Genomic DNA, 25,600 nt, shown 5'->3' on the forward strand with positions numbered 1-25,600 from the left:
CTAATAAGAACGGCATCAATGAAAGGTATATATATGTACCGGCCGATATTGTGATAAATACTCTTTTTAACGTAGACGGTATTGATTCAAATACAAATGTAACCAATATGATATTGTCAAATATTTACTTCGATACATTTGTTTCCCTATAACACAGGTAACATTTTATATCCTTATTATGACCCTTAGCAAGCTGTTAATGTGGTAACGTTTTGACGTCCTTGTATTGATAAATAACGATGAATAGTCCCCCACCGGTTCCCCGTCCGCCCGTCCTTCCTTCTTTCGTAACCAGATTTAGTGCATAAGGACATCTTTGAATGACGGAGTGCAGAGTGCGAGCAAGAGTTAGGTCACTGTGATCTATCATTTGACCTTTGACCTTAATTTATAAACAAAAACGGGGCATGTCTTCTGTATTATTTCACCCAGAGTAACTATATTTGGTGTACAATGACATCTTGGGATGACAGAGTGCAAAGTGGAAGAATTATATCACTTTGATCTATGACTTGCCCTTTTTTTTTTGAAAAAAAAATGTCCGGGTCATATCTTCACCTGGAGTAACCAGCTTTAGTGTACATCTTCCTCTTGGGATGACGGAGTGCAGAGTGCGAGAATAAGGTCATAAGTCTTTTTCGTTGCGTATCTTCTGTACTATTTCCCCTGTAGTAACCATATTAAGTGTACAAGGACATCTTGGGATTTTAATGATAGACTATGGAGTTGCATGTATTAATTTTTTCAGCAGACCAACACTTTTCCAAAAAAATACCCGGCAATGTAAACAAATGAGCTGCGGGACTGTTTGCCTTTGTCGAATTTATAGTTTTCGTATGCAATTATCTCTTTATATATCTATATACTGTTTTTTCGTTGACTTACTCGTTTGAATGTGGGTCCTCAGAGTTATCGACGCATGAAATCAAGCTACATGTACGTCATTAACTGATGAAACCAGATAACATATAGCTAGGTCATATCCCTGGATTTCTTTATCAATTTGTACCAATACCTGGCACGTCCAATATGGTTATAAAATAGAACAAAGGCAATTCATTTGTAACATATTTAGAAGATAATTTTCACTATAAATAAAGAAAAAAATGTAATTCAAATCAATATAGTGATTTATTGTAGGAAAATGCATCCAAAGACAATTTAGAAAAATAATACATAGGTAGTTCATTTGTATAATCTTCAATTGCTTGAATATTGCATTCAGATACATGTAGATAAGGTTAAATATGTGTATGCATCATTGCAGTTGCAGGGTACATCACTTCCTTATCTCTTATTTCCTGTTCTATAAATCCAAATTGCAATATAATGACAAATGAACTTACAACGAAAACACACATGAATGGGTATTCCAGTTTTAAATATTTCCGGGACCATCAATTAACTTCAGTTTTTCTGAAGTTAATTTTGCTCGGGAACTGACATGGACTCTTTCGAAAGTTACATTTCATTCGAAACACATGCAAAACAGTAGCGAAACAGTAATTAAACTACTGGGATAACCATTCTTACAAAAGTGCAGCTCAATACGTCTTATAGATATAAATGTACATTGCCATATTGTAGATTTAACACATCATTTACATTAAAATGCAATATCTTATACAAAAGCAATAAGAACAAGTATTAATTGTAATGGGGGACCATTACAGATGTCCCCCAAACTGCCCACATAGTCGCAAAAATGCATCAGAAAAGGTTCGCAAAGCCTTAATACAACTACAATATACGTACTTAATTTTAGTGAAATCAAATAATTTCTCAACTGCGACCAATCAAACGCCTCAGTGTAGTTGCTATGGCATAGAAACCTATGCGATAAAATTCGCAGTCACCTAATACACCTATATACATTGTACCAATTTTCATAAAAACAAAAATACATTAATGTCGACCAATCAAAGGCCGGGAAATGGCGCCCATTTTGTTGCATTATAAAACGCACACTGCAGTTGTTTTTTGTAGTGCCATATTATACCTTTATACCAAATTTCATCCAAATCGAACAGTATTTAAATTTTGACCAATCAGAGGATAAAAAGGCGGCCATTTTGTTGAAACGTGAAATCTAAGTTACGGAAGTGATCATTGTCCTATGATACACTTACATATTAAATTTGATCAAAATTGGACAATATTTCAATTTCGACCAATCAGGGCAGGAAATGGGGGCCGATCGAGTGATCAAAATAGAACAATTTCTAAATATCGTCAAATCAGAGGACAGGAAACGGGGCCCAAGTGATCATTGTCCCTTGATTCATTTACATACCAAATTTAATCGAAATCGGACAATACTGAAATTTCAACCAATCAGAGGTCAGGAAATGGCGGCCATTCTGTTTAATCATAAAACAAACATAGCAGTTGTATTCGTAGTGCCATACTACACATATGCACCAAATTTGATCTAAATCGGACAGTATTTAAATGTTGACCAATCAGAGGAAAACAAACGGCGGTCATATTGTTGAAATGTGAAACCTTACTTACGGAAATGATCATTGTCCCATGATTCACCTACATACATGTACCAAATTTGATCGAAATGCGACAATATTTCAATTTCGACCAATCAGAGGTCAGGAAATGGCGGCCATTTTGCTTAATCACAAAACAAACACCGCAGTTGTTTTGGTAGTGCCATATTACATCTATATACTAAATGTCATCAAAATCGGACAATGTCTAAATTTCGACCAATCAGAGGCCGCCGTCCGGCTGACCAGTCGGATGACCGATCGAGAAACGAAAATACTCTTGTCACCGCCTGTCATACACGAACACTCATTTAAAGTTTCGTTGAATTCCGCCCTAAGGTTTTCGAGAAACATGTCGGAAACCTAGTCTGTGGAAGAAATTGGAAGAAATAAGAATAATAAAAATACCAAAATATAATAAAAATAATGAGAAATGTAGCAAAAACAATATGTCCCCAAGATGTTTATCAGTCACAAAAATCGAGAAACAATCAAAGATGTGATAACGCGGAATAATGCATTCAAAATTATTTACAAACAGTTCGAAATTGTAAAGCAGTCTTATTGCGTAAAGAGGTTAAATCATCATCCCGAAACGCTGTAAGTAAACCACTTAACATTTTTGGTAATATTTTTCTAGGTTTGAGTTTCAATGATGTGTACGATCAATTACACAGTACACAATATCCGTTATCCTGCAATTAATCGAAGTTGCCGTACGTGAATGTTGTGAAATTTTAAAATCAGTAGTCTAAAAGGATACATGTACATGTATCTCGCCATTCAAATGATCATGAGCAATGCTCCTTTATGTTTTAAATTTAGACCGTTTTATAAAAGGATCCTAATTGAAAAAAATAAAACATGTTGAATTTACACTTTTCAATTTTGTTAAGGCCAGAAGGCATCTATCCAATAGCATGTGATCAGCTAGAGTAACATCACATCACTTAACGAAAATAGAACATTTCCCCTGATGTTTACAGCATATTTCATGTTTTAAATCTATCTAATCAGATTAGGCAATAGTACACTCAGTTCACATCTACAGTCGATGACGTCATATAGCTTTGTCCTGTTGGCAGAAAAAATATGCAATCTTCGGACACGTTATAAACGATAGCTTTAGTTTACGGAAACGATTGTAATGGTTACAACTAAATTGTGAAATGTGAGTATTATGTTATGAACATCAAAAATGTTGTTTGGGGTAACTATGTTGTTCACATTATAGAATGAGATTGCGTTCGTTTCAAGCATCATATGGAATATATATGGAAAAATATATTAAACAAATCTGTAAAAATGACCAAACATTAACAGTTACATCGATATATCATAGACTATTGTTGGCACATCGTTGATTTGACTAGCCATTGATTTAAACTGGTTTCATAAGATCAAACCAATCAAATTTGCGGTATCCTTAATACTCATTAAGTAGAGATACTTTGTGTCAAATTCGGTTTTTAACAACTCTGTAGAAACAAAATTGTTTTTAATTTATTGAAAAGGAAAATTGAAACGTTAGTTTAAGACTGTGATCTCTACAATGTCAAGAAATCAAGAAATTGCGGAAGTAAGATCGTAAATGTTGAAATGTTTTCTATTAGTTGATGTGTACTGAAAATAAACTGCATACATACAGTTTAATAATATTAAAAAGGGAAAATTTACAGAAAATAACATATGTCAATGGATCTTTCAACATCCAATAAAACAATGTTGTTTAATGTAGAAGTGGTAGATGAGATTGCACCATCAAGTGTTGTAAAATAAAAATGCTAATGAAAGATAGAGAATGTGGTTGGTATTTAATTCATCAAATACAACTAACTCGAACAAGACTAATAATACCACGCTTCAGACGAACACAAAAATAATGTAACAAATATTTGTTTTGCAAATCATCAACTTGTTAAAAATATAATGTTATTATTCAATTACTGAACTTGCTTGACAACCGTCATAAAACACTTTATAAAAGTATCAAAATAGTATGATAAAGGTAAAAGAGCGAGAGCATACTTACATGTACAATTGACGCTGTCATTTAAATTATTTCTTTCATTTTGAGTATTTTCGCGAAATCTTATTTAATTTTTTATACTCTGATATCATGCAAATCGCCCCGTCGACATTTATCAGCTATGGCATCAAAATAATCAGAAAAAAATATATTTGAAAAAAGCATTAACGAAAAAAATAACGACCTATGAACTACTTTGTTGAAGCATAAAATGCTATAAAACAGAAGTTTGTGCTTTATGTGAATGCGGAGACCGCTAACACAAATCAGATTAACATATCATTCATCTTACATGTATCTGAAATTTTTCAACAAAACCCCAATCATTAGAAAAAAAGAAAAAAAAATCATAGATACATGACACATCATATTATTAACAATCATGGCCTACTTTTATCTAAACACAATGAAAAAAATAAGTTAGAAGTTTCCATGCGATCGGATATTGTATAGTATTAAAAAATAAGAGCAAACATATTTACAAGTGAACTGTGGTCAAGCATAAGGCTCTTCGGACAACTAGTTTTTTTTAAAGTCATGTCATGGTTAAAAAAAGTTTAGCAAAATAAAGACGTCAAGATTTCAACAAAGTTCAGTGCAAAAACAATAAGCAATGTTAACACATATACAATAATAACAATTGCAGTACATGTATATATCATAATGATTGTGCAAAATAATTACAATGCGCTAAAAGTCCAACAAATACATTTCTTTCTATGAAAAACTTACTTACACATATTTATACTTGCCGATACAATTCCAAAAATGCAAAAATATTCTAATACTGATGGCAACGATGGAAGTTAATTAGCTTCGTTGTCGTGCGTACATGTTAAAATGACTTTACTCATCTGGAAACTGAAATAAGACATCCTGTCATGGAATTTAGATAAAGTAAAACAAAATAGGAATGTTTTTGAATATTACAATGTTTCTCACTTATCTTTTTACCCGCTTATTATAAATCATTTGATTTCAGGAAAGCAAAGATCGAAAAAACATATTAAAGATATTATTTGGTAGCGGGTAAAATCAATGTATTCCATGTACGTAATTTAAAAGGTTATTGAATGCCATGTGGGAAAACACTTCATTCTTCCAGTTCACATTTAATCATACTTCAGATTTCCCGTGAGAAACAAAGGCCATTAAAGTTACCACGCAATATTTTCTGTGCTTGATGTTCTCGGCAAAAGATATAACAGGTTACAGAGTTATCATAACACTTATATGTATTATCCATTAACGGTTCCCATGGCCAGGTAATTGTTTCACACTCAAAGACGGTCCACACTTAGTATTCCCGTTGTGATGCAATAGAAAATGAAAACACTGATATATTGCCATTGTAATCTGTCCTTGGTATCACAATATAGATATACACGTTCGCATGTCCTTGTTTGTTCAAAGTTTACTTGGTTATCTCGAGTAGTGATAAAGCAGTTCGTCCCAACGATACTTTCATGGAATACGGTACACAAACTATCAAACACCGTCAGTATAATCCAGAAGATACAATGAAAAACATCTGCGATCGTACATCATTAATCCTTGGCAAAATGTATCATACCCGGACGGATTACAGGATATTTGATCACATCAATTAGTTGTACTCCGGACGCATACAGGTTGTCGCGAATTCTTGATAGAATAAAACATATAAACACTCTACTGTAAGACATATATAATTATCATCCCTGGCTGTAGGTGACTTATCAAATACTTAGATAGTTCGTCATTTGTTATTTTGTGGTTATCATACATGTTTCTCCTGCGGTATAATACATTACATTAGCTGGTTTCTCTTCCATAAGAAATACTTAAGTACTTGGTTATCAAAAACACTTCAGAATTAGCCGTCCACTCCTTTCGTCATTGTAAAGAGCTGTCATATTTGCTCATAATACCCGACGTTTTGAAATGGTAGAAATTATCACGATGTTGAAATATTCGCGATTTTCGAGTAGAGTAAATTAGCGCGATCAGTTTCCATTCTTACAGTATATCCCAAATAGTTTTTCTCTCTTTTGTGTCACAGGGGAAGAGTAATCCGACAGGTTAAGCATACACAGTACTTTAGCAAGTCAAAATATGCTACAAACACATTCGTATAACATTGTATATGTATTCGTTGTCTCTAAACTGCCAGTTACAATGTACCTACTGAAACCACACTTTGTCAACAAGGTGCAATGTCACTCATCAACAATCATGTTCTTCGTCTGGGTTTTTTCGTTGGACGTTCACTCCTACAAGAATCCAAACAAAGATACTATTTAATTACATATACGTATCAGTATGTACACGACGTATATATGTCATATCATAAATCTACATTGGGTGTTTGGGTGTTGCAGTGGATAGCGCACCAAGGCGGCCGGGATTCTATTCCCCGATCGGACGTGAAAAGGTATGGAGTCACCTGCCCGAGCACTTGGGTTTCTCCGGGAACTCCGGGTACTCCGGGTACTCGTGTTTCCTCCAACAGCAAGACACCCCCGCGCGCTAACATCCGGTCCAACAAGAGTGATTAATATAAGTTGAAATAACTTGTTTCATAATTGATGTAAAATAAAAAAAGTTCATATTTTATAATCTTTAATAATACCCTCTAAACGTAAATATTTTAGCCGTAGTGTTTTTAACACTTTTACGCTTTAGAAATTGCGTTCACTTATGAATTCGTCTATTAAAGTTCTTGTATATATTTCTTTATGCACTAAAATTTGAGTGCGCTAAAATATGTACGTTTACTGTATCTTGTATTTCATGTAGAATTGAGGAACATTTTGTGTGCTATATTACATAATTAACGTTATTCTCCAAATATATCGATTTGCATTAGAATGTCGAATAAGAAAAAGAATAAAATATTTTGATATTACCAATTTAACAATGGTTTGCTAAACATTGCTTAGTTTTTAGGAATAAATATTTTTAGATTATTTTTTAATCGTATTTTTTGAGAACATTACTACATGTACATCTAAAATGGCTAATTTGTATACAAAATTATTCAAGTTATCCCTCAAATAAAGGCCTCTATTTCATGATACAGATAAGCAAATATCGCAAGCAAGCTTGTATTTTTAAGCTACATGTACCTGTATAAATTCTGAACCTTTTCTTTATAATGCAACGTTAGGAATACGTTCAAATGCACATGTTAAATAAACTTACATTTTGCTTGCTTTCACCATCACGCTGAGAGTTGCTGGATAGAAGGCAAGATCATCATCAGAGTCGACCCTTTCGAAGTCGTGTTTGCAAATTTGTTTAATTCGTCGTTTGTTCCAGACTGTGGAATTTTAATGTCTTCCATAAAATTGGCAAATATGCTGCTACATTTGTTCTCACATACTTCTAAATGAGAGCTTAGCTCCTCGGACATGCTTTCTGGGTTTGATTTGCTTCTTTCTTTACACATTTTTAGTGATATTACCATTTTTGGAACAATCAATGAGAGGTCTCGGAGTTCCTGCACTGAGAACGCATTGCGACTTCTTTCCAGCCGGTAAGATATTCGATAAAAAACTGTTTTATATTTCAGATCTAAGGATACATCAGGAATGAAACGTTCTGCAATGTTTTCAAGGATACCAAGAACTTCTTGAAGACTGTTTCGCAATTTAATATAATCCTTGTTACGACATTTTTTGCCAGAGACCGTCAATCTTCTTGTTCTTTTTAAGAGGTTGTGGTAGCGCATATCAATGATATCCTTGCGACACTTCGGGCAACGCGGTGACGTCTCTTCTTGATGCATCAAGTACGCGTCTAGCACCTCGGTTTGAAAAATGCACATACAACGCTGGAGTCTGATGTAATGTGGATTTCTTACGTTGAGCTGTGTTCTCGGCAATCCTCCATTTATCAAATCCCTCGAACATTCTACACACCAGTGAGCACCATTGTGATCACACAACAACAGAGCACACAGATGGCTACATCTAAGCCGTTGTGTACATCGCACATTACATGGCCATCTCGTGCACGATTCTCCACATCTCTTCTTACAAGCCAAATGTTTACATTGCCACTTACAATCCCTTGGACATTTTTCGAGGTGTCCGCCGTATGTTTGCTCCCAATATTCTAGAATACAATCAATTGCGATTGTGTGTCCGCACTTTAGCTTGAACTGTATTTTTTCCCGACATTGCTGATGTAAGTGACCAGAGAAACATGATCGGCACGTTCCCTTACACAAATGACCACAGGTCAGTTTCGTCCTGCACTTGACCGAACAGATCGGATCCTTTTTACTGTGGCATGCTGTCTGAATATCATGCCCGCAGTCCGCGGTAACTTTCACGAGTTCATCACAGTTTTCGGAATTGTTACATGTCGTTCCACATTTTCTCTGACATTGATGTCCACATTCTAAGATGCTCCTACATGGTTCGGTACATATGCATTCATCTAGTTTTTCAAAACATGGTACAGGCACATTGTGTCCACAATTTGGTAGAGTCTTTAACACTTTGACCTTACAGGGCAAGCATTCCTCGTGACATTTGTAACACAAATACTGGCATTTGTGCCCCAAAGAACACGGTTTTTCGCATATCGACTTGCATGTTATAAGTTCGTGATTTGGATCATCTGTATGGCATCTTCGTGGACAGTCATGACCGCAGACGAGTGAAACAGAACATTTCTGACTGCAGCCGCCATCGTGTACTTTTTGAAAATCGACTGCCTTTGAAACGTTTGTTTTAGTCTGAGGATGATTCTTGCAGTAAAGAGTAAGTGAAGATCCTACGCATCCTTTTGTTTCTGCTTTATGAAGGATTTGCCTCCACAGATCATTCTTCTTTCGAAGTAAGTTAAAATCACCTATTATGTAAAGACCAGCTTTCGCTCTGGATAAAGCTACGCAAATTCTGTTCGGTTCATTCAAAAATCCTATTTGTCCCTTTGAATTGCTTCGAACGAGTGATAGCAAAATAATTTTGTTTTCTTCTCCTTGAAAATTGTCAACTGTGGTGACTCGTGCCCCTGGAGAGGTTTCCTTGCACTCTTCAAAATTCTCTAATTGCAATGCGTCTATCGAGCTGTATTTGCTGATATGATACGGACCCGTTTTGTCAGATCCAGTTTGTTTTGAATTCAGATCGCAATAGCTGGTCTTCGGTTTTCTAAATACAAACCTCTCACTTTTCTCGATAGTTCGGATGGCTCTCTGTAGAAGTCTCTCCTGTTCCTTGTAAGTTGTTAACACCGTAATATCTCCACTGTCATAACCTTGGAGCCGCAGGTATCGGTATAACTGTGCGATAAAATCAACTTCATGTTGATTTTTGTGGCTCTTCTTATCCTGATGTGAATCAGCATGTTCGTTTTCGCTGTGGTTCAGAAAAAACATATTATTCTGCAACCCACGGACATCTGTAATCTCCATAACGCTTGCGTGGTTTTGTAATTCACTGTATATAGACGGAGTTAACAAATCTGCAATTACAGGTCTCATCCTATGCTGGAACTGCAATTGTTGAAATTTAAGTCCTGTTCTTATCAGACGCTCAAAAATTGACACATTCAAACCAAATCTCATTGCAGTCTTGTAATCGTTGTATCCTGGCCTGAGCTGTAGATGATCTCCGATCATCACTAAATGCTGAAGTGATGGGACCAAACTCGCCAATATGTGATGGTCTGGTACCTCTGCTGCTTCCTCAATAACCATGATCTTTGAGTTAATCCTTCGAAGTTTTCCATGATCAATAGCAGCTCGTGATGTGGTCATGGCCACGACTCTTGCGTTTTTGAAAATTTCAATGTCTTTGGAATGCCGACATTCCTCGCATCTACCATATGCACTCTTGTAACTCATCTGAACTGACATCATGTCATCTTTCAATGTCCTGAGAATTTTATTGATCCAGAGTTTATATAATCTCCATCGATCATCGACAGATAGGACCCAAACATCTGCAATGCTACATTCTTCTGCTTCTGACATTGGCTTAGTCTGCATGATACGGCGTTTCACTTCTTGTAGTACTGCGAGCTTGGCCTTCGGTGAAATGAAAGACCAGTATTTGATTCCCTTATTCAGATCCTCTTCGGTTTCAGATGTCAAAATAGGTGTTGGTTGTTTCATTAAATCTTTGGCACGGTCTAGATCTTTTAACAGAATCGACTCAAATTCAAAGTCTTCTAGGTCAATTCCGAGACCGAACCTGTCGTTAGATGTATTTTCAGCTGATTCCATTTCTTCACTTGTATCGAAACATTCCGCGTTCTCTCGTTTCTGCAGGACAAAATCATCCACGAAAATTCTAAGCCATTTGCAAAGATAAGTTCCATCTGACGGCAATGACGATATAATTCGTTCCTTCAGCGACCAGAAAAGGTTTTCCGGAATTGCGTTGACTTGCCGCAAAAAATCTTCGTGAACGAGCGATGTAAGGTAAGTCCTGGTGGCTTCTGACAGCTCTTTGTGGTGATCAGCAGTCACGTGCAATTCTAAAAGTGCTTTCTTTCGAATTTTTGTATGCCTCTCTTTTCTACGATGTGCGAGATTATACTTATCTAAGCTTTCAGTTTTGCATCGCGAGCCTACCCTGACAATATCTGTGCACCGGGCTGATTTCATTATTGGCATACGTGTTATACCTTCAAGAAACTGATCAAGAGCGTGGTTTGTATAGCTAAGAAGAATGATTGGTCCAATAATCTCTTTGCTCCAGACATTTTGATTATTCAGCATCATCTCCAATATGTTCAAAGCAATGACTGTTTTTCCCGTACCTGGTGGACCTTGAATAAGAGACAATCCTTGTGTTAATCCGTCAGAGAATGCCCTGTACTGGGAAATATCCATTCCCAATTCATCTGGAGTGGCCCATGTTTCTGTTTCGAATATGTGTACATCTGACCTTTCAGCACAGATATTTGAAAGCATTCCTTCAAGTATGTCTTTGACGATTCCTGTCTCGTCGTTGGAGTTTCTTGCTTCAATACTCTCTTTCCTAATATCAGATTTCATTCGGAGACATTCAAAAGAAATTCGTCTTTTATCATCATGCTCACAAGTGAGATAACCTGGAGGATTGAAGTTTTGCTGGTGATATACAATCTGTTGTTCAAACGGAAGCTGCTCATTTGCATCCAACTGTACCTGAACAGCTATTAGAGCATCTATGTATGCCACGCAGTTACTTTTGCTTTCTACCAATGTAAACAATTGTCCGCTGTTTCCTTGGTTTATAGTAAAACTTTGCTGAAACTCGACTCGGACGATGCCATTCCTTGTCATATCCTCTTTTTTGTCACTTTCTACAATAGTTCCATACACGATGTCTCTTTTGAAGACATCATTTGATATACAAATCAAAGTTCCTCTCTGTAATAGCCTTCTGTGTCTATTCATTATGGTTTTGACTAATGGCTGAGTTGTATCTAGCTGCATCTCCCATATCAGACCATTGGATTGACTAGCAATACTTGAGATGATTTGCAAATCACGAAAGACACGTATGTCATCATCACGAAATTTCTCAAGATCCGTGCTGTTTTTCAAATAATGTCTTAGTTTGCGTAAACCACGGACCAGTGGACGAGTGATGTCTTCTTTGTACAGATAGTATACCCTCTCAAGAAGACTGCGTGAGTTCTCAAAAGAATCTGTAATTTGGCGTTCTTCAAATTTTGGGTTATTGTATAACGCTGATATGCCAGGTTTAAGAACCAGACCGAGGTCGTGGTCTGCCGGAGATCTTAGTTTTCCAAAATCAGCCAGAGAGCGTGGATGCGAACTATTAGAATTAACTACAAGTGCTTCGAATCGGTTCAAAAAGTCTTTCATAACCTCATCAACGTGTCCAATACTGCTTAGGAAGGAACAATATGACTTAACAATGTCTCCTGTCAGCAAGACAGTGGTGTCAAGTTCATCCGTTGTTTGATCTAACAAAATTTGTTCTAGCAGTATTAAAACATCTTCCCGCCCGAAAAACTTGTCTTTCCACAAAGTTTTGAAGACACTTCTTACGCAATGTCTATTCGGCGATTGGCATATTTCGTGAAGAAAATTGATCGTTTCTGTTTTATTTTTATTAACGTTTCTCTGAAGCTTCGATGTCAACTTCATAGCATCAATTCCACACGTTATGGCTGCATCAGACGGTTCAGAAAAAAAGGAGTAATTTCTGATCTCCCTTCCTCGCCATGAATGATTTTCTCTTCTCCATCCGAATCCTCTTTCCCTTCCTCTTCCCCTTCCTCTTCCCCTTCCCCAATCTCCCATCCATATTTCCCTGTCATAGGACCCTCGTCTGTCTTCTCTAGATCTGTTTCTCCATGATGGCGTGTAGCTAGAATATTGGCGTTCATAGTTTGGTTCTGAATGGGTTCTTTTTTGGATTTTTGTCTCAGGGGCTCTTAGTGGAGGAGTGAGAGATCGTTTACGTTTATGGAACTCCATCACTCACGATTCGTTCTGGCCATTGCTCATAAAATGTGATGTAGGTGTATCGTACAGATATCGTATTGCCAATCCATTATCTGAAAAAAAGACAAAATAATCGGAATAATGATCAGTGATACATCACCGGTGTTTATTTTAACATATCGAGCACTTCAGTGGTAATGATAGCGTAGATAAGAACACATCCGTCTGTTCTCGATATTATTATTATGACTTTTTATATTTAATTCCTCAGCAGCAATTTTCATGTGTATGTATATATAAATCGATTAATAATCTTTATGACCCTTTTTTAACATCCAGTAAGGAGCGGAATTGGTAAACATTTCACCCGTCCCCCTGACTGCCTGCGGTATACAGAATTTGGCGAAATGTCTCTATGGATTTTGACAGCAAACTTTACTGATTTGGCCCACTGTGGTTTAGTGAGTTGTTTTAAGTGGTTTAGATTTGGTACACCGGCCATTTAACTCTTTGATTGACAAAGGAAACATCCATTTTTGAAAGCGCACAAAAGAAATTTTCAAGTCCTGTTTGTGTTCAAAACAAACTTAGCGTTTTATAAAAAAAAAAACTGGTTACATTTTTCAAAAATTGAAAACAAATTGTCATCCTTCATAACTTTACTTCCATTTTTATTGATTTGCATTACATTCTTACATTACAATGTAGTTAAAAACAAAAGAAATGAAAGTGTTGAATAAGCTGAGTGAATGACATTTAAAACCATTAAGATTTTTTTTTTATTTACTAACATATGGATTAAAGGTATAAGAGCAACTTAAAAATAATTATCGATTTCTTTTTCGAAATTTCGATTTACTTACCAGAAGTTTTGTCTTACCTATACCTTTTAGAAAATTTTGACTAACTCAAAATATTAGCAAACTTTATGTTCTTTCTCGAAATTTCGAGTTTTCTTTCTCATAATTTCGACTAAATCAAAATTTTGAGGAAACATGTAGACAATTTGACTTCTTTGAAATTTCGACTCATTTAGTCGAGATTTCAATGTTTTTTAACACAAAGGAATTGCGTATGTATGTAAATATTGATGTTACATACTGTAAGTATTTCCTACCGAACATTGATTTAAACTAATTATTTCATACCAAACCCTGGTGTAAAATAAATATTTTCCTAACAAACACTGGAGTAAAACAAGTGTTTTCTACCAAACACTGGAGTAAATAAGAATTTACTATCAGACATTCGGGTAAATACGTTTTTATCACCAAACACTGAAGAAAAACAAGTCTTTTCCTATCAAAACCTTGAGTTTAATATGTATACCAAACACTGGGATATAATTCATATTTCCTATTTAACTCTTGAGTAAAATAAGTATTAGCTACAAAAGACTTGAATACATAAGAATTACTATCAAACATTTGCGTAAAACGAGTATTAAATAACAAACACAGGGGGAAAATGAGTATTTACTATCAAACATTGTAGTAAAATAAGAATTCATTACCAAACACTGGAGTAAAATAAGTATTTACTACCAAACACTGGAGTAAGATAATCATTTACTACCGAACACTGGTGTAAAATAAGTATTTACTACCGAACACTGGAGTAAAACAAGTATTTCTTGCCAAACACTGGAGTAAAACAAGTATTTATTACCAAACACTGGAGTAAAATAAGAATTGATTACTAAACACTGGAGTAAAATAAGTTCTTATTACCAAACAATGGAGTAAAATAAGTATTAACTATTAAAAACTGGGGTAAAATAAGTATTTATTACCAAACACTGCAGTAAAATAAGTATTTACTATTAAAAAGTGGAGTAAAATAAGAATTCATTACCAAACACTGGTGTAAAATAAGTATTTACTACCGAACACTGGAGTAAAATGAGAATTGATTACCAAACACTGGAGTAAACTAAGTATAAACTACTAAAAACTTGGGTAAAATAAGTAATTGTTACCAAACACTGGATTAAAATAAGTATTCACTACTAAACACAGGAGGAAAATGAGTATTAACTATAAAACACTTGTGTAAAATAAGTATTTTCTATTACACACTTGTGTAAAATAAGTATTTTCTATTAAAAAGTGGAGTAAAAGAAGAATTCATTATCAAACACTGGTGTAAAATAAGTATTTACTACCGAACACTGGAGTAAAATAAGTATTTCTTACCAAACACTGGAGTAAAACAAGTATTTTTTACCAAACACTGGAGTAAAATGATAATAGATTACCAAACACTGGAGTAAACTAAGTATAAAATACTAAAAACTTGGGTAAAATAAGTAATTGTTACCAAACACTGGATTAAAATAAGTATTCACTACTAAATACAGGAGGAAAATGTGTATAAACTATAAACCCCTTTTGTAAAATAAGTATTTTCTATTAAAAAGTGGAGTAAAAGAAGAATTCATTATCAAACACTGGTGTAAAATAAGAATTTACTACCGAACACTGGAGTAAAACAAGTATTTATTACCAAACACTGCAGTAAAATAAGTATTTACTATTAAAAAGCGGAGTAAAACAAGAATTCATTATCAAACACTGGTGTAAAATAAGTATTTACTACCGAACACTGGAGTAAACCAAGTATTTATTACCAAACACTGGAGTAAAACAAGTATTTATTACCAAACACTGGAGTAAAATGATAATAGATTACCAAACACTGGAGTAAACTAAGTATAAACTACTAAAAACTTGGGTAAAATAAGTAATTGTTACCAAACACTGGAGTAAAATAAGTATTCACTACTAAACACAGGGGGAAAATGAGTATTTACTATAAAACACTTGTGTAAAATAAGTATTTTCTATTAAACACTTGTGTAAAATAAGTATTTTCTATTAAACACTTGAGAAAAATAAGTATTTTTTATTTAACACTTGAGTAAAATATGCCAAAGTAATATGGACGATCAATAATAAATTCAACGACCACCCGTAGGTGAGCCATTTACTGCATTTCGTTGTTTGGAGTTATATATTTATAGATTTTGATGAACGGAGGAAACAGCAGGAGGCAATTATAACATATGCCAAACTTGATGTTTGTAGTTATTTAGTGTATGTGGACTTATGTCAAACCCTAAGTGAGTCGTCAGAAGAAGAAGGAAATGAGCAAGAAAAAAGTATTTACTATCAAACACTGCAGTAAAATAAGTATTTACTACCAAACACTGCAGTAAAATAAGCATTTATTACCAAACACTGGAGTAAAAAATGCATTTGCCATCAAACACTGGATTTTTTTTTATTAACTACCAAACACTGGAGTTCAATATTGTTTTCTTTTCAATCACAGGAGTAAAATGTGTATCTCCTATCAAACATTGATGTGACACATGTAAGTACAGTCACACAAAAGTATTAGATTTGTATTTACTGTCACACACAACAATGACACATTTATTTATCATAGCAAAGACATTACACATTATTTACGGGTCAACTCTTTGAATAACTTAGTCAAATATTTGAGTAATTCGGTCGTATTTCGAATTCGTAAATCCACATTTCAAGAAAGTAGGTCAGAATTTGGGTTATCCATTAAAAGTGAAACTGAAATCCCACTTAACCAGAAACCCCGCAAAAGGCATATGCTCGCCCCAACAGAAACGTAACATTTTAATACTAAAAGGATTTCGTTAATGTATTGAAATTGCTGTAAATTCTACATAAATATTGTTGTATCAAGGCATTGACTTCGGTTTCATTCAAATGTCTCCATGAATTGACGTCTTTAGCGTATACCTAGCATACGTAAAAATCTTTACAGAATTGATATCGCAAAAAAGATAGAACCCCTGGCGTTGATCAACGGACTGAGAACGATAACGACATCGTATGAAAGCGATGAGTCGGTTCACAAACCCAATTGGGATCTCCGCAAGCAACTAGTCCAAAGTTTGAGGCTGCCGACGTCGATTTCTCACTCTTCGGTGCAACTGATACCATGGGAATGAGATCTAGGGAAAGCGATGCCCATTCAAACCATTGGTGTTCGGTTGACAAAGAAAGCCCTTGTTGACGAGTGCGACAAGAGGTTTTGTGTTATCTTGCTGAAACGTGCCGCTATTTTTCACCATAAATGGAACCAATATCTGCTCTCTGCAGCGTTGAGCGTTCATGCTACCGTCGGTGATCACACGTTCATTGCCCGATGTTCCAAACCCAATACCATGACATTGTAACAACCGGAAAGATCATGACATAAATTGTAGGACGTCCTGATAACGCTCACAATGCATTATATACACTCGCGTTTTGCCCCTAGCGATAGAGTTGATACAAGGACTCATCCGTGGATGGAACCTTTTGTAACTGTGGTAAGGATAATAGTTAATGTCGTCGTGTCCAACCTGAGCGATTTAGAGTTTGACGTCGGGTCAATCGAGGGACACGGTACGATCGACGAGAACGTAGCCCTATTTCAGCCAACCGACGGATTACAGTGTGTGGACTAAACAGACGGTACATTGGGAGTTTGGAAGCAGTACTTGGTGTCTTAACTGTCCGATAACGCAGACAGCATCCGCAGATATACATATATGTCTACGTGAAGTACTGCGTGGCCTCCCTGACCTTTGAAATCGGCCGTCGAATTTGTGGTTGCAAACCTGCTCCAAACCATAGCTAGTGTTATTCCGGCCAAATAAAACCGCTGGGCAAGCTTAAACGTACCAAACGTAACGTCATCAAGCCATAGCATGACTGATTTTGTTATAACACCATAATAACTATATTTGTCCTTGTACTGACTAATAATGTTACCCGATAGAACGACAAGAGGCCCAATAGGCCTGCATCGCTCACCTGGTATTAATCTCAAATTGTATCCTTAAAAGTGAAGTAAAATAAAGGTACAGGCAAAATATTAGTGTATTGACTTAAAGTCGTTCAAAAGAAGCTGTTAAACGATTTAAACACATATGAAAGTCCAACATGGGCATTAAGTTGAACAAACTGTATAGCCCTTCAATCCAGACTTTTAAAGATGTATGCACAATTGACCAAATGTGCCCTTGAAAGTTTGTCAATGTCATTCACATGAACAATCAATCACTCTGGACGTTTCGGTTTTTCAGAAGAAGTCGTTTAAAGATTTCAACATATCTGACCCCTGTGACCTTGAATTTAGGCAAAGGTAATTCATTTGAACAAACTTGGTATTCCTTCATCCCAACATACCTCTTTCCGAATATCATCACCCTAGACATTTAGTTATTCAGAAGAAGTTGTTTAAAGATTAAAATTATTTGACCCCGGTGAACTTGAATATGTGCGAAGGTCATTAATTTAGCCAAGCCCTTTATTCCAGCATGCTTCTGGCCAAATATCAGCAACCAAGACCTTTTGGTTTTTCAGAAGTCGCTTTATAGTGTTTTTAAGACAATATACCCATGTGACCTTGAATATGGGCAAAGGTCATTCATTTGATCAATCTTCGTAGCCCTTCCTACCAGCATTCTCCTGCCTAAATATCATTATCGTGGTACTTTTGGTTATTCAGAAGAAATCGAATAAAGGTTTTAAGGGAATGGGCCCCTGTGACCTAAAATATAAATCAAGGTCCTTCATTTCAACAAACTTTGTATCCCTTCATCCAAGCATGCTTCTGGCCAAATATCATCACCCTTGACAATTGTGTTATTCCGAAGAAGTCGTTTAAAAATTTCAACATATTTGGTCCCTTTGACATTGAATATGGGTAAGGTCATTCATTTATCCAAACTTGGTAGCCCTTCATCCCCTCATGCTACTGGCCAACTATCCTTATCCTGATTCTTTTGATTATTCAGAAGAAGTTGTTTAAACGTTTTTAAGACAATTGGCCCCTGTGACATAGAATATAAGTCAAGGTCAATCATATAAACAAACTTGGAAGCCCATCATCCCCGCATGCTACTATCCAAATGTCATTATCGTGGTTCTTAAGAAGAAGCTGTTTCAACGTTTTGGATATATTTGACCCCGGTGATCTTAAATTTGGGCGAAGGTCGTTCATTTATTCAAGATTGGAAGCCCTTTATCCAAGCATGCTTTTGGCCAAATATCATCACCCAAGACCTTTTGGTTATTCAGAAGAAGAGGCTTTATAGTGTTTTTCAGACAACTGACCCCTGTGACCTTGAATATGGGCAAATGTCATTCATTTAAACAAATTTGGTGGCCTTTCAGCCCAGAACGTTTCTGGCCAAATATCATTATCCTGGTACTTTTGGTTATTCAGAAAGAGTTGTTAAAAGATGTTTAAGAAAATTGACACCTGTGACCTTGAATGTAGTATTCAAAAGAAGTTATTTGATTTTTTTAGGATTATTTCCCCGTTACCTTGAATATAAGTCAATGTCATTCATTTGAACAAACTGTGTAGCCCTTCATTTCAGCATGTTACTGGGCAATCATTATTATACTGGTTCTTTTTGTTATTCAGAACGTTTTGAATATATTTGAATCAATGTTCACAATCCATGTGTGACCTACATGCATAAAGCTGCCCCCGCAACATACATTTAATGTAACTCTTGGTTCAAATTATTCATGTAAAGTTAATGCTGTGTGGTTATTCCGAAACTTACCTATGTATTTATCGTAAAATCTTATTCGTCACTTGTGAATAATATAATCCTCAATTCAGTTTGTATATATCCATTTATCACTACGTGTACAGTCACGATCGTCTCTCACCCGCAAGATTCATTGGGTTTCAATTATAAATACTTTCCATATCTCCCTGTAAATCTTCTTGCGAATTTTATTACTGTGTTTAAAGTACCAAATGTCGCATGTCTGTCTTAGTCGACAAGTATAGATAAATAAAGCCAACCTGATTCACATGGACCTGTTTGACTTGCATTATTTTATCAAATATTTCAAAAAATACAATAATCTACAGCTTTTTTTAGATCTATTGGCTGTATCCTTTTTTTCATTTTTTTTTTCAAGAAATCGGTGTGAAATACTCAATGTTTACCAGGTGCATGCTCACTATTTATATCTAAATATTCAAGTCCTTGTATCTTCTAGCGTCCCAGGCGCTTAGATCGTGATGAGTCACATCCGTTTCCTGCTTTGTTAACCATGTGTTTTGATGAAAACTGTGTGTGTGTGTGTGTGTGTATTTGTTGTGTTGTGCTTGTGCCATATTTATTATACAGCCATGCTCAACTATAACCTATATATCAAGTTAAAAAACCTATTCAGCAGCTCGAAGATCGACAGAACCTACCAAATCCTCATCCTGTTAATGGTCTAAATCTGATCACTGGCTGATTTTTAGGTTATTTAAAGCGCATTTTCAAAATCTACATCTTGGCTCACACTTAATTAGTATACTTCTTGATACTAGATCTGTATATTTTGATAACATATGTTTTCTTCTGAATTCACATTTTGTTGTGATATTGAAAGTAATCCAGGGCCAGTACAGAATATAAACTTGGTTCATTTGAATGTAAGGTCTCTCAGAAACAAGACAGCCTTGGTAGAAGCAGAATTTGAGGATAATGATATAGTCTGTATAACAGAATCTCATTAAAACCCTTCAATATCTAACCTTGACGTTCAGATGCACTCCTTCAATTCCAATCCTCATAGACAAGATATAACTACTGGTCCGGGGGGTGGGGTTATAGTTTATCACAAGGATAATATTGTTATGAATAAGCGAATGGACCTAGAAAAGGATGATGTTGAACTTATATGGTTAGAAGTATTTGTTAATAATCATACATTTCTTCTTGGATGTTTATACAGACCAGAAAGTAATGTTGAATACTGCAATAAATTAGATGATACGTTGACCAGAGCTACAGATACTTCACTGGATGCGGTACTGACAGGTGATATTAATATCGATATGTTAAATCTCCCGTTGAATGATCACTTATCAAACATAATTTACTTAGTCTTATTAATGAACCCACAAGAATAACACCTGACAGTGCCACATCCATTGATATTATCTGTACTAATAACCAAAACATAGTTACAAATACTCATGTATCTTCACCATTTTGCAGTGAAATCTTCTCAGTACATTCTTCAATTTCTTATTCTGTATTTTGTAAAAGTAAGCTATAAAAAAACTATTTTAAAATATGAAGAAGCAGACTTTGATAGAATGAACAATGCCTTATTTGATATTGATTGGTTGAATTTGTCTTCAAATCAGGATTCTAATAATTTTAATAGCTCTATAGTCAAAGCAATCACGGAGCAGGTCAATAGATTAATACCTACAAAAGTAATAACTGTGCGCCCAAATGATAAACCTTGGATGAATAACACAACTAGATTGAACATGAGACAACAAAATAGAATTCACTGAAAAGCTAAATTAACAAATAATCCCCATTATTGGGAACAATTTCGAACCCTACGGAATGAAACTATTGACCTTATCCGTGAGGCAAAAGCAAACTTTATAAAAAATCTTGAAAAACCACTAAATAATAATATGGTTACTCCAGATAAATGGTGGAAGATAGCTAAATCTATTACCATTTTTTCTAATAAATCATCTTCTATTCCGCGACTTGAATCCAACGGCCAAATAATCCATCAACCAACTGACAAAGTAGAGCTTCTTAACAATCACTTCACTAATATTTCTACATCAACACCTGACCTCAAAATACCCCAAACAGCACAACCCAATTAAAATCCCCCCCCCCCCCTTCACTATCAAACATTCATATCACTGAACAAGATGTTGCCGGTCAAATTAATATACTCAACGCTAATAAACCCCCAGGCTCTGATGGTGTTATTCCTAAAATTGTGAAAAAGCTTCATGCTTCTCTTAAATTACCTCTTATGTTATTATTCAATAAGACACTAGAGTCTGGTATAATACCCTTTAGTTGGAAACAAACAAATGTTAATGCTATTTATAAAAGACCGACCGATTTCAATTACATCATGCTTCAGTAAAATAATGGGAAAACATATCTGTACAACTTTTTGATTGAGAATGATATTATTACTAAGCATCAGTCTGGCTTTATACCTGAGGATTCTACTGTCAATTAGCTTGTGTTTATTTATAATGAAATTGTAAGCAATATGGATAAAGGAAAGGAGCTTCGATCTGTCTTTTTGTGATATCAGTAAAGACTTAGAGTAGGTCTTTTATTTAAATTGAAATTATATGGTATCAAGGGAAGTTCACTTTTGTGGTTTGAGAATTATCTATCTAACAGAATGCAAAGAGTAAATACTGAAGGTTACTTTTTACAATTTACGAATGTAAATGCAGGGGTACCTCAAGTATCTGTCCTTGGACCACTATTATTTCTTCTCTGTATCAATGATATCACTACTAATATACCAATATCTAACTTTTTGCTGATGACACTTCTCTGTATGTAATTATAGATAATAACCCAGCACAGGCCACACAATCTCTCAACACTGATCTTACTAACATAGGTGAATGGGCAGCAACCTGGGACATTATAAATTCAATCCAGGTAAAACAAAATCTATCATATTTTCTATGAAAAACAAGACGCTCATCACATCCCAATATTTTTCAAAAATAGCCAAATCATAGACACATCATCACATCAGCACTTAGGACTTACACTGAGACTTAATATTCTTCGCCACGTGAAAACTAAAGTCAATAGAAAATCATTAATTGAAATATATGTGGGATGTATTAGGTCAATTTTGGAATATGCAGATATTATTTGGGATAATTGTACACAACAGGCAAAAGATCTTCTTGAATCTGTACAATTAGAAGCAGCTAGGATAATAACAGATCTTCGTTCTGGGGCATCACATGGCAAACTATACAATGAACTAGGTTGGAAAACACTATCTGTAAGACGTAATAAACACAAACATGTAATGATGTACAAAAGTATGCATGGGCAGACATCTCAATACTTACAAAATGTTTTAAATCCTTTAATCAAAATGATAACCCCTACCCTCTCAGACAAACTAGGCTTTTCAACCCACCGTTATGTAGAACTAATAACTATTTCGACAGCTTCTGCAGCATTAAAAAATTATTTGAATAAAGATATTGTTTCTGATAGTGAATCAGTATCAATGTTCAAAACAGAAGGTACATGTAACAGAAGAGGAAATATTATTCTATGTTAACTTCGAAACTCTGGTAGTAATTTAAATTATGATTTACATGATGACCATCTTACTAATAGTCCAGCGTGTACCTGCTCTGCTGAACATGAAACAGTATCTCATTACTGTTTAGAATGTCCTATTTTTAATAATCAAATAACTACTTCGTTCACTTATCTTAATAGTTATGGCAACCACAATCACATTGATATAAACATTCTTATCCAGGGCTGTCCTGATTGTGATGGGCTTACAAATAGACGAATACTTGATGATGTGCATATTTTTATTGGAAAATCCCGTCGTTTTAATTTTTATATGACTTAAAGCCATGATGGTATACAAAAATATACTATATATTCTATATTTCATCCAGGAGATTCTAGTTGAGCATGACTACTGTCTATTGCGTGTACTTATCATGACATTGTAAATAATTACACTTTATATGTATTAAATGAATTTATTATTTTTAATTGTAACAGTTGTTGGTAGCAGTGACCTGTGCAATATATGCACAGCGACTTTTGGTCTAAGCCTGCCAATATCTGTCTGTGATAGTGTTTATATATGCTGAAATAAATGTATTTGTACATGTACTTGTATGTGTGTGTACATGTGTATGAGGTGTGTGAGATGTTTCCTTCCTGAGTTACTTCACCTAAGCCTTGTGTTAATATGAATTATTTTGTGTTAATTTGTTTGCATTTCCAACATGTTTAAAATATTATGTCTCATTGTTTATTCCACTATGGCCATTTGACGGAGAAAATGTATATAGGCTTTGCCCGTTATTCTATCCAATTGACTATAACATCTTGTCAATAAAATTTGATGAAATGAAAAAAATATATTTGACCACTGTGACATTGAAAATTAGTCGAGGTAATTCATTTTCACAAATTTAGTAACCCTTAGTACCAGCATGTTACTGGCCAAATAGCATCACCCTTGTCCTTTTGGTTATTCAGGGGAAGTTGTTTAATTAAAAAATTGATGACGGACGGACGGACGGACGACGGACACCGCACAACGGCATAAACTCATTTGGCCCTTCGGGCCAGGTAAACTAAAAATATACTTTACACGTGCAAAACCTTCCGTGGTTAAACAAGCACAATGCCAAGTTTGACTGAATTTTATCGACGTTTACATGACTAACCCCAAACTAATACCGAGGACATTATGACAAAGCAATTATTTTTTTTCAGATGTTCCGCTATGCCATATTTTAAATAATGTAACGTTTCTTATGAGGGCATATACATTTTGATTTATAAATCTGTAAAGCCCGCGTGATATACTCAGAACAATTACAGTAGCTACAACCAAACAAACAAGCGAACAAAAATGCTTCCAATGAGCATATATCGACTATATGACTGAAATAAAAACTTAATATTTCAGATCCTATGAATAATTTTCCTTATATGTAATAACAAAGTAGCAAAACATGACAAACACTTACTTGAGTGACATGAATTCACTTGTAATACCCAGCACACAGGCAATCGCTAGGTCATTAAGACGATCCTGATATAGCAGTACATGGGTTGCAATGTACCGATTGTACAGCTTGTGTGTATTTATATACTGATGTGAAATTCTCTTTATCGGAAAAACATACCTACACTTTCGGTTTCAGTTTGTGATTTCTGTAAACATATCTGTGTGTCAATTCTGTGTCGGGTGTGGTTTATTTGTTATGTTTCTGCCAAGCAACAACAATAATACAAATGTTCTTATTATGTTCTGTATAAGTATATTTTAAAATATATGTGAACGAACAAAATATATGAATAAGGCCTCCCATTAGGAAAGACTAAAAGTAAACGCAATCAGGTTTTTATTCCGTAATAAAATTGACCATAATTCGATACTACATAAGACTTTCATATTAAACAGTTATTTGAATAGTAAGACACCTTTACAAATCAAACTCCATTATCATTCCACACGTATTCCATTAAATTTAAAAAAGTAATATAAATCTTATAGGAAGGCAAATACAAACTAAGAGCACGGGTGCATTTGCTATTCACATATTAAGCATGCCACATGTAACATGACTGCATTCTTTATAGAGCACTTGTCGAGACAAAAGACTAAAGGTAATATCAGTTGTCGAAATCTAAACACGGCAATATGATTAATACCAAGAATTAAAAGGGTATTAAAACGAACGGACGATATTTTTAACGTATTCTTCAAAAACAGATGGTACATACTTTAAGGGTTATAAAATAGAACAGTGACATTTAAAAAACCCACCACAAATCGATGTAGTCCGTTTTCAGAGATATTTAAGAAACCGTGAGAAGTACTTTATAGTGTAGGATACCACAGTACTCGTGGGGTTGAAAAAAGGGGACAATGTAGGACAAAACAATAGGAAAGTATTTAAGATAGTTGTATGCATACACTCAAATGCAGTGGTACACACTGCCTTAAACATCTCTTATCATTTATTATTTTACCATTTCATGATTTATTTATAACTAAACTTATTCGTAAAAGATTCACCATTTATTCAGCATAT

The 25,600-nt window shown here is 34.9% G+C and overlaps 1 protein-coding gene across 1 annotated transcript; it reads right to left on the reverse strand.

Moving 5' to 3' along the window:
- Positions 1 to 1,112: 1,112 nt before the first annotated feature.
- On the reverse strand, positions 1,113 to 24,621 carry LOC110447264 (NFX1-type zinc finger-containing protein 1-like). The gene is made up of 3 exons (XM_021492837.1): positions 24,530 to 24,621; positions 7,714 to 13,044; positions 1,113 to 6,782 (listed from the first exon to the last, which is right to left on the reverse strand). The coding sequence occupies exon 2, from the start codon at positions 12,962 to 12,964 to the stop codon at positions 7,733 to 7,735; it is 5,232 nt and encodes a 1,743-aa protein (XP_021348512.1). The 5' UTR covers positions 12,965 to 13,044; positions 24,530 to 24,621; the 3' UTR covers positions 1,113 to 6,782; positions 7,714 to 7,732.
- Positions 24,622 to 25,600: the final 979 nt, after the last annotated feature.

This window comes from Mizuhopecten yessoensis, unplaced genomic scaffold (assembly GCF_002113885.1).
Source record: "Mizuhopecten yessoensis strain PY_sf001 unplaced genomic scaffold, ASM211388v2 scaffold3253, whole genome shotgun sequence".
In the NCBI taxonomy this organism is placed as follows: Eukaryota; Metazoa; Mollusca; class Bivalvia; order Pectinida; family Pectinidae; genus Mizuhopecten; species Mizuhopecten yessoensis.

What these genes read in the sequence shown, in the direction of transcription:
- LOC110447264 (XM_021492837.1), bottom strand. Translation starts at nt 12,964, where the DNA reads ATGGAGTTCCATAAACGTAAACGATCTCTCACTCCTCCACTAAGAGCC.